Raw genomic sequence first — 12792 nt, 5'->3', positions numbered from 1 at the left:
ACAATTAATACCAAATATTTTTCATTCCTCCCGTTTGCACGTCAACAAGGCTCATCATCTGTTTGGGGGAAAGATTATTAGCCAAACTGATTTGGCTCGTAATTACCATTTTAGCCCTTTGGAGGACACTGTGTGGATCTCAACAAATACAGATCAAAAATATAAAATTTGAGTTTTTTTTTTTTTTTTTAAATAAACAATATTATCTATACTATAGGATGCGAGAATGAGCTAACAATAAAGTAGCTCAAATTTATGTTTGACCAAAATCAAACCTAATATCATTCACTTACTAGTGAAGAAGAATAACATTATACATTAATACTAAGTGGACGAGTATCTATAAACTTGGAGTTGTGACATCAGAGAAAAGGATCTCAGTCGATTGGTGTTCATTACTTTGAAATGAATGGCTTGCCCGTTGTCGTTCGACAGACAATTTAAGGAAGAATGGCCCATGACCTAGCTTAAATTCCTGCTCTCTGTATTGTCACTTCGGTAGATGAGTACATATCGAGTGTGAACAGACAAAGGGTAATTTGTATGTGACAGCAGCCACCCCTAAAAGGAGACCGCTATACAAAATGGTACACATCATGCCAGTAAGCACCTTAATTTTGGTGGTCATGGGGCTGTACGTTTGTGATCCCTGTCACCATCGGTTGCTTATAATTATGTGGAGTTTGTAGCAACTATGTTCCCCGTTTCCAAAGCTATTGGATACCCACCCTTGCCCCCAAGTCCCAAACCCTAAAAAAGTTCCAAGTTCTAATTTTCAAACGAGGGAATAACTATAGACCATTCGATCTCTAATTAGTCCATGTTTAGAGTTGATTGAGGGTCCCTTAAATAAGTGATTTTTGGCAACACTATTGACTAGTTTTAGTGAAGAATGAGATTTTTCTACCAAAGTCGTCGAACTGATTGAATTAAAGAGTTCAAGTACCAACAATCAAATACTAACAAATTTCAATTCACTTTAGTGCCAATGCAATCCTTTTAGTGACTAGAACAAATTCTTGAATTGACGACAAAGTTGAATTGAACCAATATTTATATATTTATATATTTTATGTTGTTTAAATATGAAATGATGGGATCCTATTTTAGAGGTTGTTGGTGCTATTCAGCTCCCTTCTATTCAATGCCGCACTAAGGTCTCATATATTATTAGCATGGGGAAATAGATTATTAATTCCTTCTATTTTTTCTTCTAAGTTTCTAGAGTTGGCTAAAAAGATTTTAGGGGTGTCTCTTCCTATTGAGGAAAATGATTTGTTTATTTGGGAAACTTCTTCTTCTTCGGCTTTTACTTTTTTCTTTTTTTTTTCTTATGGTTATGAAATTGTTTGCCGTTGATTTCTTGTTCAAAGTTAGGCTCCATTCATCCCACACCGCTACTCTATTTTGATTTGGATGACATTTTTCAATAACCTTCCAATAGAGGATCAATTACAAGGACGGGGGTATTACTTTGGTACCAATATGCCAATTATGTTACTGTAACTCTGAACCCATGATCACAAATTTTAGTTGTGAGTTTGCACAACGAGCTTGACTTTGGTTTGCTGCTCAATTTGGCAATGCTCTTCCGGTTACTGGCTCATTTTCGAAATTTTGGCTCTCTTTTATGTTGAAGCGGTTTCCTCCATAATTCCAAAATGTTTGGCTGGTTGCAGCTGCTAATGGCTATTTGGAAGACATGAAATAAAGTGAAGTTTGAAAGCAAGCCCTCTTCCTTTTTATGTATTTATCATTCTATTTTGGCTTGGATTAGGCAGAGTTTTGGATATGCAACTTTTTAGTCTCTCTTGGGATTTCGGTTGAGTTATGTAATTGTTAACCCTAAAAACTACCAAATTTACGTGGCGCGCAGGCCGAGTAATTAATAAGCTAACTACGTCCTTCAATTGTATGCGGGGCGTGCCAACTCGTTGGCCAAGCTCAGTCGAGTAGTAAAATGTGTTGATGTTGCGTTGAGCGCGCTGCTGACTTCTTGATCTTGTGATTGTGGCCGAGGAAGGAACACGCCTCGGCCTTCGAGTTCTAGAGCCTGAAGATAAGGCTGCTAGTTCTGCAAAGTTCAATATCAAATTCGGCTTTCAATGTGCCAAATGTAGTAACCTGTAACACCTCACTTCGCCAAGATGGCTAATAAGATGACCTTTGCCAATAACGATTCGAAAATCCTTCTCGACCGAGACTTGGATAGATAATCAGTCGGCCTCGATGCAGTGCTGTTTATCCAAACTGAGGGTGCTCCGGGAACGTCTGATTCTACGGCAACAGTGTTGTTTATCCAAACTAAAGATGTCACCAGTTGCCTTCACAGTGCTATTTATCCAAACTTAAGGTGTGTTGGCGAAAAAAAAAAAAATCTCAAGATGTTTGAGAGGTTTGTGCAGGGCAATTTGTGTGTTGAATTGGAGGGGTTCCCGTTGCCACTGCCTTTGTATTTACAGGGACAAAGTATTTACTAGCCGACCCATGCAATTCCAGGGCAAAGCAGAACACTCATTTGAGATAGCTATCATAGAAGCCTTTGTCATCATCTTGATATCCTGTAATAGATGGCAACTGCATTTTCCTTGTATTCAGACGAGATACATAAGTCTCCTGATAAGACTCGTATTTAGAATTGTAGCCAACTTCAAACTTCTAGGCACCACGCACCATATCTTATCACCCATCCACCAGATCATTTATGATTCTCCATGCATGAATTGCATGGAAAATGGTCTCCTAATTCCCTACGTACATGCATGAATCCAATCATTTTATCTCCAAACCTACGTGCACTAATCCCATCCATGAATTCCAAGTTAATTTGAATTGTACCACCCACTTCTATATCAGAAATAGGACTTAGGTTTTGATAATAATTAGTCACGTAGGAGATTGCATGCACCTGGGGCCTGATAAGATGAGTATATTCGAATGTTCTTGCACGATCCTTTGAAGACGGATCAGATCATCTTTTTCCAAAACAACCAACTGGATATATCAAATATTAGGTTTAAATATCCTAGTTAATATTAATAGATAATATTATCACAATATTATTTCTCAATAATAACTAAAAATCATTTCAACCACTTTATCATCCAACGGTCTAATATCTGCTCATTCAATGACCTCGATTACTCGGGCCGATAGTGTAAAATCAGGTCCAAACAGTAATGCTCTTGCTATTGTCCTAATTCTTTGGCATCCTCTTCCATGTAATTGGGTTAAAGTAAATATAAATGAGCTTGCTAAGGGTAACCCAGATCCTGCGTCTTATGGTGCGGTCTTTCGAGATTCTAGGTGTTATTTTCTCGGTGGTTTATCTTCGAGTTTGGGGCATCATATTTCTAGGGTAAATCTCTGTTTACCACCCTCAAGTTTCGTGGTTTTCAACATTTAGTACATGAAGTTGTTTTGGTCCCAGAGTCATACCTAAAGTGTTAATTTTGGGATAATCTCATACATCTATTAAGTTTTCCGTTATAACTTCTGTTAACTGATGATGTGGCGCCCACGTGGACAGTTACTAGGCACCACGTGTCTATATGGGCCCAGTTCAATATATAAAATTTAAAAAAATACAAAAAACAAAAAAAAAAAAAAAAAAAAAAAACCAACCTATCTTCTACCTCCCTCATCCCCGTCCCTTCCTTCTTTCCTCTGCAACCCCCACCCACCCTTTCTCCCTTCTCTCCTCTGCAACCTGCACCACCCACCCTCCCTCATCTCCTTTGCAACCCACACCACCCACCTCGCACCAAGATTTTGATTGGGGAATTGGTGGAAATAATGAGATACGCAGACCAAGATTTTGTTTTGATTTTGATTTGGATGGAGAGCTCAAGGATGCTTTTGATTTGATTGACAGGGATAGGGAGGAAGGTGATGATAATTTTGGGGGGTTAGGGTTAGGGTTCCGAAGCTTGACGGAAGGGAATGTGCTCGAGAGCCGTCACATAATTTCAGGTGAGCAACTCAATTCTGAGCTTAATCGGCCTAAAAGTTTGCACGTTTTGAACTGTTCCATTTAAATATGCATAGAACTGAAAATATCGTTGATGCTATGATTTTGATTTGGTAAGTGAGTGGTACCATTGGTGCGAGGTGGGTGGTGTGGATTGCAGAGGAGATGAGGGAGGGTGGGTGGGGGTTGCAGAGGAAAAAAGGAATGGACGGGGTTGGGGGAGGTAAAAGATGGGTGCGTTTTTTTTTTTTTTTTTTTTTTAAATATTGAAGTGGGCCCATATTGACATGTGGGGTCTAGTAATTGTCCACGTGGGGGCCACATCATTAGTTAATAGAAGTTTTAATAGAAAACTTAACAGATGTATGAGACTGTCCTAAAATTAACACTTTAGGTATGACTCTGGGAGGAAAACAACTTCATGTACTAAATGTTAAAAACCACGAAACTTGAGGGTAGTAAACTGAGATTTACCCATATTTCTATATATGCGGAGCTTTATGTTGTCATCCTTGTGGTGGAGTTGAATAAGAAGTGGAAACAAAACAAAAGAAAAATATGATGTGTAACTTAAATCGGAGTGTTGTTATTTCTACCCTTTTGTCTTATTTTCCACTCATCTTAAATTATAAAATTTATTACCCAATTTACCCTCTTGCAAAATAACTTTCAAAGATTGACACAAAAATAATATAAAAAAACATTAAATGAAATTACAGAACAGAAAAAGAAAAACTAAAACGTGACAAAAGAATCTTGACTGCCACCCCTTTCAATAACCCAGCTCACCCGCGGCCACTTAATTCTCTTTCGGACTTTCACTGCTGGCCAACCCTCCCCCTCCCCCTCTTTCTCTTCTATCTTCTCAAACTAATGGTTCAATGTTCAGATCGCATTCCATTTGGAAGTATTTTTAAAATGAGAAAATATTTTTGAAACCAATCCTTAATAAAAATATAAGTAGATCCTGAAAAAGCACTTTAAATTCTTCCTGCAAAAAGTATATATCTGGTGTCTCTTTAAAAAAGTACTTAAAGTATTTTTGGAACCCAAAATCAATTTTATTAAAAACGCTTTCAATCATTTTAAAAAAACTTCCAAACAAACTTTTAATCTTTTAAGTTGGTGAAATTATAATATGAGTAAAAAAAATATGACACTGACGTGGGTCGAGCAACACTTAAATTATTATTGAACATGCAAGGAGGAGAGAATAATTAATTGAGAGGGAATAAAAGGAACGTAAGAGATGGAATGGAAGATATGCATGCACATCGAAATATCGAATGTTGTTTTGGAATAGAATATAATATAATATTAGAGAATAAGAGATTTGCTTTACCTTTGCCTTTGTGTGATCCATCAACATCATCATGTACTAATCATCTAAATAAAGGACAAGTGTCACCTTTAAACCCACCAGGCATAATCTTTTCATTTGGGTTCATGAATTTATGGGTCAAGCTTTTGACCTTCTCTCTCTCTCTCGTCTCGAGTCTCTGAATGAGAAAGCAGCCAGCACGGTTGGGACCGTGAAACCCGTTATACGGTTTATTAATTCAAAGTCTGTTTTGAGAAATTTACATGATACGATTATATTGTTATTATAATATTTTATATAAGTTACATATTATTATGTGAATAAAATTTACTTATAATACCTTATTAGTAACATGATAGGTTGAGATAACAATATACCTGTATCATATTAGTTACTCAGCTACAAATGCGATCACTCGAACATCCAAGAATAGGCACCAATGATTGTCTATCTACTAGCCGTCATTAGATTGATTCCAACAACGTCTGATAGATAGGCGCTTAGGTAAACAAAACACAATGAAACCGTGAGACTTTAAAATCTAAACAAATTAGTTGTGGTAAAATGCAAGGTCAATTTATGGTTGGAATCGATAATTGACGTTTGGTCTTAAGGTGATCATGTGGGGAAAGAGAGAATTGACATTAAACAGAAAGTTTGGTTTCTAGAATTGTGACAAAAAAATAATTACATGAAAAAGGAAGGGCACCATTGCAAAAGCAGCTGTAAACTAAATGGAGGTAAAAGCAAAAAAAAAAAGAAAAAAGACGTGGTAAACTTGAAATTAAAAAAAAATAGTAAAACAAAAACTAAAATTAGTAGGGGGTATTTGGGGTTAGTCCGATCGAGACACTAAAAATGGCAGACATTTTTCCACCATCATTGCTTACTTTCTTCGTCCAACTGTTTGGTCCGGTAGCGGTTCTCGGAGCGAAATCCGGAATCAAAAACCAGAGTGTTGAATTCTTTGTTCAAACTCAACCAAGCACGAAAAGAAAACGAGGAGAAAAAAGGAAAAAGAAAAAAACACCAGAAACAGAGAAAAAGCCAGTCGTTGGAACCAACCAAACCTTTTTGCTTTCCCATCAATCAAACAGTTTGATTTTTTTTTTCCTGGGTTTTTAATTTTTATTTTTCCAAATTCTGAACCACCCACTTCACAAAAACCCACAAAAAACAAAACCCAGATTTGGTTTTTTGGTTTCTTTTTTTGTTTTGTTTTTTTTGTTCTGTATTTTGATTTCCTCCGTTGTTTACTCTTCTGGGTTTGTTCCAGAGATGGTTGCTTTCCCCTGCTTCTGAAGCACATACATTGTCTGTAGAGAGAGAGTGAGAGAGAGAGAGAGAGAGAGAGAAGTTTTTGATCTGGCGATTGATGAGCCTGAGCCAAGAGGAATGTGAGGAAGGTGAAGAGAGAGGTAGCTAAGCAGAGGGAGGTTTCAGAGAGATAATGAGCAAAGAGTTCAGATTCATTTTAAAGGCCTGGGAAGCAACTCTGCGCAAAACACATACTGGTGGAAAGAAAAGGGCCAACCCTTTATTCACAACAATGTCCGTAGCCCCTGCAGATCATGAGCCTGGTGAATTCTATCAGGGCGAGAAGGTCCTCGCCAATGGTGACTTCTTCACCGGCCAGTGGGTCGATAACTACGCGCACGGCCAAGGGAAGTACCTGTGGACCGATGGGTGTATGTACCTTGGCGAATGGCAGAAGGGTAGGACGTCGGGTAAAGGAAAATTTAGTTGGCCTTCTGGTGCCACTTATGAAGGGGAATTCAAGAACGGATATATGGATGGCAAAGGAACTTACATGGGTCCTTGTGGAGATACCTATAGAGGTTCATGGGCTATGAATTTGAAATATGGTCAGGGGACTAAGAGCTTTGTCAATGGGGATTATTACGAGGGTGAATGGCGCCGCGGGTTGCAGGACGGGCAGGGGCGGTATCAATGGAAAAATGGGAGCCATTATATTGGCCAATGGAAGCATGGAATGATTCATGGGAATGGGACCATGATTTGGAGCAATGGGAATCGGTATGACGGGTCTTGGGAAGAAGGTTTGCCTAAAGGAAATGGCACGTTTCGGTGGGCTGATGGGAGCTTCTATGTGGGAGTTTGGAGTAAGGATTCGAAAGAGCAGAATGGGACTTACTACCCAGCAGGGTCCTCGGGTGGTAATGTGGATTGGGATCCTCAGCAGGTGTTTGCAGTTGACTTGAATGATTGCAAGGTGTGCCCGCAGGAAACTATTCCGATATACCCTTCGCAGAAGACGATGAGTTGGCCTGGATTTGAAGGGGAGTTCTTGAACAAGCAGCCTATTTATAAAAACGGGAACGAAGGGAATATGAGGCCCAGGAGACCTACCGATGGGAGGGTGAGTAATTATAGTAGGTCATCTAATGTAGATTGCATGTTTGATCGAGTTGATCGGAGCTCAAGAGATGGAAGTGCAGGATTTGAGTTGGAAGGTTCGGTTGCGAAGGGATTAGACATTTCAAAGTTCAGCCAATGAAGAAACAGGGGGTGACAATAGCTAAAGGGCATAAGAACTATGAGCTTATGCTTAATCTGCAGCTGGGAATCAGGTATACATGATTTCTTCTTGTTTTCTGTTCCTTATTCGCACCTGGTTTTGTTTCGTCGTTTTCTTTTTGCTTTTTGCCTGTCTTGGTACGCTTTATGTTTCTTCCTGTGCTTTTGATTCTTAATCTTTTCTCCTGCAAGTAATGAGATAAAATGAGTTGCCGGAGAAGCCTGTGCCGTAAATTCAAGTACATTGGAATCAATGCATGAATGACAGAATATTTCTTTATATCGTTCCGAAGTAGATGCATCAGATGTGTTTTTGAATCATTTGGTTGTTTCGCATCAATCATTATTCTACGGAAACATTCATTCTTCCCCATGCAGGTTTTTCATGATATGTGCTTCGCTTTACTGTTCTACAAGGATCTTGGAGCATTTCTCCGAAAGTGGGGAAAATAGTTTATTTCACGAACTGCTTAAATCATTTAGTCTACTTATAAGATTGTGAGACCAGAGTGGCAGAAAAGAAAAAAACAGTAGTTATTTATACTTTTACTTTTGAAACTTGAATTTTTCGTAGAAATCTTCCTTCCATGTGACTGATTTCTTATAGCACAGGCATTCTGTTGGAAGGCCTGCTCCAACTACATCTCTTGACCTGAAGAGTTCAGCATTCGATCCCAAGGAGAAAGTATGGACAAAATTTCCCCCAGAAGGATCCAAGTATACTCCACCCCACCAGTCATGCGACTTCAAATGGAAGGATTACTGTCCTGTGGTTTTCCGGTAAGACCTACAAAAGTTTCTTTTGGTTAGTTGTGTGGTAAAGCAATTGTTGGATTTTGTTTCGTACAATAAGGAACAGCTGTCTTTGGGAGAGTTTGATATTTAACTCATAGTCTCCTATACCTGTTAGAATCAGTCACTGAATATGCCTCACTCTTCTTGTATAATACAGACATTTCCTTATTTTACATTCAAAACTCTTGGTTACCTTGTGATGGAAACATACATGGGTAACTGAATTGTTCTGTATATCTCTCAGGACTCTCAGGAAATTGTTTAAAGTAGATCCAGCAGATTACATGATATCAATATGTGGAAATGACGCTCTTCGAGAGCTCTCATCCCCTGGAAAGAGCGGAAGCTTCTTTTATTTGACAAATGATGACCGGTACATGATAAAGACAATGAAGAAGGCAGAAGTGAAAGTAAGTTTTATCTTCTTTGCTTTTCCCCTTTCCTCCTGCTTCCTGCTCCGTTTGGATGTTGATATGTAGTCTCACGGCTCTCCTCAGATTACGTTAAGTCCATTATGTTGCGAGCGCTACTATTTTTAATAATCATGACATCTGTCCATATTAATACTGTGACTGAATTCTGATTTAAATGCGTTTATTCTCTGCACTAAATAATGTGCTGATCTCAACTTGGCCATCACAGGTGCTTCTAAGAATGCTTCGAGCTTACTATAATCATGTTAGATCCTTTGAGAATACTCTGGTCACCAAATTTTACGGCCTTCATTGTGTAAAGTTAACGGGGACTGCCCAAAAGAAGGTAATGTTGTTGGCCAGTGAAGCTTTAGAATTTCTGAGCTTCTAAATTAATGAACTTCATACTTGGCAAAAAAATAAATAAATAAATAAGAATAATAAACTTTTAAGTTTCCATTTTCCAGGTGAGATTTGTCATTATGGGGAATCTATTTTGCTCTGAGTTCGCAATTCACAGGCGGTTTGATTTAAAGGGCTCTTCCCATGGCCGCACAACTGATAAACCTGAGTCGGAAATTGATGCTACAACAACTCTTAAAGATCTCGATCTTAATTATATATTTAGGTTGCAGAAGGTTTGGTTTCAAGAGTTCTGCAGGTATAATTTTATTACTGTCTCTGTCTATCACTCTTTTAGTTTAGGATATCCAAGATTACGAGAACGCTCCCTTTCATTCATAATCTTGTGTTATGTTTTGTAAGAATAGCTAGGGAGAGTGGCCATCATTAGTCATTAGACTGATGTAATATAACTCCGATGTCAATTTTCTCATAGTGACTGCTTAACGGGAGGAACTTGATGAGAGAAAAATAGTTCGTCGGTCAAATTGGTACAAATGTGGATTATACTTACCTATGCTATCATCTACAATCATGGATATTGAATATTAGTTCCGTGGTGGAGCTGCTAAAGCTGGAACTTAAGAACTCTTCTGCAGTTTCGGTTATTATCAAAACTCAAAATTAACTAAAGCCTGATTTTAGGAATAAGAAATGGTTGATTGAGTTGGTGGAGCGTATGATTTTCGGAAAAAAAGAAATGGATTACACTTGAGTGTTATGTGCATATATGAGAATGTTTCGGTGCATTAGAAGTTATATATGGAATATTTTAGCAGTAGTGTATTACTTTAGTTTCTCTTTGTGAGTTGAAGTATACCTCAATGCAGGCAAGTGGACAGAGATTGCGACTTTCTTGAACAGGAAAGAATAATGGACTACAGTCTCTTGGTTGGTCTTCACTTCCGAGAAGCTTCATGCACAGAAAAACCCAAAACTCCAGACCGAACCTCTGGCGCTCGTACTCCAACTGGTTATTTCTAGACCTTTCTTAAATTATTCATACATCTCATAAATTCAAGGGAAAGCCTTTCTGAACGCTATGAATTATATTCCGACCTTGCAGGAAATAGCGACCCTGACAATGGTACCCCACGCCTTTCTAAAGTTGACATGGATCGGCTTCTTTCTGACCCAAACAGGTAGAAATGAATCCATTAATATTGTGCCAAAATAATAATCTTTCAAAGAGCTCCCCGGTAATTATCATTACTTGATTTCGGGATTGTTTCAGGTGGTCTTCTATTAGGTTAGGTATTAATATGCCAGCATGGGCTGAAAGGACAGTGAGAAGAAATGATTGTGAGCCTCAGTTGGTTGGAGACCCAACTGGAGAGTTGTACGATGTCATTCTGTTTTTCGGTATAATTGACATACTACAGGACTATGATATCAGCAAAAAGCTCGAGCATGCATACAAATCATTCCAATATGACCCGACCTCAATCTCTGCTGTTGATCCGAAGCAATACTCAAGACGCTTTCGTGCTTTCATCTTCAGAGTTTTTGTAGAAGGCACATGATGGTGTAGTTTGACCCCTAAATTTTAACTCGAAGCTTGGCAGTCATCCCTGTATAGTCATCGGTCTGTAGCGGAAATGACAATGCTTTGAAAACTAGCAGAAGCATCGGTTACATGGTCATTTGAGCTTGAAAAGTGGCTGCCATGGGGAGCACTGCTTCGGCATATTGTTACTGCATTATTCCCCAGTGTCATAATCTCTTTTAATTTATAGTCACAGATATATGATATGTTCTGGTTAGGGATTAAAGTTGTAAACCAGAGTTACTAGAAGCCTTTTGGAATTGTAAATGATAAAGTAAACCAAAAGGGGTGTGGAATTACAGTGGACATGACGCGATTCGTTCTGTATAAAAATTTGTTACTCTTCCCAGGTGAGGTTGTCTCTGGGATTTCGACTTTGAATGACAAACGTACAGGAGATGATGGATAGTTGATGATGCCTTTACAATTCGATGAACTATTTTTGTCTTTTGTTTTTTCTGCCTTTAAATTATTTTGGGATGTGATCCGTCATAGCAAGAACAGATCATGATCTTCATCTATAGTCCTGCAGGTCCAAGATTCACTAGCATGCCAGTGCAAACCAATAAGGAAGAAAAACTATATTCGATAATTTTTTCAAAGTCTCGAGGGTAAAGTTGCAAGTTCATTGCAAACCGTTTGCGGGTGGTTTGATTCAAAAGTCTCTTCCTTGACCGTACAACCAATAAGCCTGAGTAAGAAATTGATGCAACAACTCTTTCAACAGTTTCACATTGTGCAGCATCTCTATACCATATCTCGTAATGACGACGCTGAAGGCGAGGAATTTGATGAGAAAATATATTCTTTTGTCAAAATTGATTACATGTGTGAAAACTTTGATCTTTGATTATGCAAAATCAAGCAAGCGCTCTGTCTTTACGAAGCCGCTAGAGCACATTCTGCAGAACTTAGCAGCTTCTGCTATTGAAACTCTAAGCAACCAGAGCTGGATTAAGAACGAGGAATCTTTGTCTTCAAGTTACTCATCCTTGCCATAAGTTCAATGTGACGCATTGTTCCGAATATTCATCTTTTGAGAAATCCTGGTAAAACCTGCGCTACATTAATCAGTTTCTTTGATTTCTTAATACATTCTTTCAGATGGGCTGAAAAGGCGACGAGAAGAAGTGGGTGCGAAGTTGAGTTGTTGGCATGCTACAAAGTACAGATGAATGATTTCAGCAGAAAACTTGAGCATTCGTGGAAAGTATTCGAATATGATCCATCTTCAACTATGTTGTTTGACGAAACCAATACTTGCGAAGCTTTCGTACTTTGATGCTCGAAGTTTTTCGTTTGAGGTGGAAATGACAATGCTTACTAGCAGGAAGCCTTTCTGGTCATTATTTTCTTCCTATTTCTTTCATGTTGTATAAAATTTGTGCTCTCTTTGGTGCTGACCGTGGTGTCTCTGTGGGTGGAAGCACAACGTCTCTAACCTCATGGTAATGCAAAGTACATTGGTAATAAGGTAAAGAGGCCAAAGATACTATAAATTGCAATACAAGGCGGTATATTTCCTCCACTTGTGGCTAGACCTAGCCAAGCACGTGGAAGAAATTGGACCAATTAAATATCTTGACATAAAGCTTAATATATTATCGATATGGAGAAATTGTTGTGTATGATTGTTCGTGTCATGTTACTTGATTTCTTGTATGATGCACTTACCCATTTTAATGGAACCAAATGTAGAGATCTCTCTTATTTGAGTCTTGGACGAATATATGACATGACAACATATACTCATGCTGAAAAATTCCTCCATAATATTGGACAAGAGTAAGATGTTATTCAAAACTAT

The 12792-nt window shown here is 38.4% G+C and overlaps 1 protein-coding gene across 1 annotated transcript; it reads left to right on the top strand.

Annotated features, from left to right (window-relative positions):
• Window positions 1-5771: 5771 nt before the first annotated feature.
• On the top strand, window positions 5772-11393 carry LOC103961849 (phosphatidylinositol 4-phosphate 5-kinase 6). The gene is given in 9 exon segments (XM_048570204.1): window positions 5772-7786; window positions 7789-7882; window positions 8442-8609; window positions 8869-9034; window positions 9267-9383; window positions 9505-9698; window positions 10270-10412; window positions 10506-10581; window positions 10674-11393. Coding segments are annotated over 9 exon segments (2292 nt in total). The 5' UTR covers window positions 5772-6741; the 3' UTR covers window positions 10963-11393.
• The last annotated feature ends 1399 nt before the right edge of the window (window positions 11394-12792 follow it).

The sequence above is a fragment of a genome, unplaced genomic scaffold, assembly GCF_019419815.1.
Source record: "Pyrus x bretschneideri cultivar Hongxiangsu unplaced genomic scaffold, Pyrus_bretschneideri_v1 Contig52, whole genome shotgun sequence".
NCBI classification, from domain to species: domain Eukaryota; kingdom Viridiplantae; phylum Streptophyta; class Magnoliopsida; order Rosales; family Rosaceae; genus Pyrus; species Pyrus x bretschneideri.
Note: the sequence above shows the minus strand (reverse complement) of the source record. Positions and strands in the feature narration are given on the sequence as shown.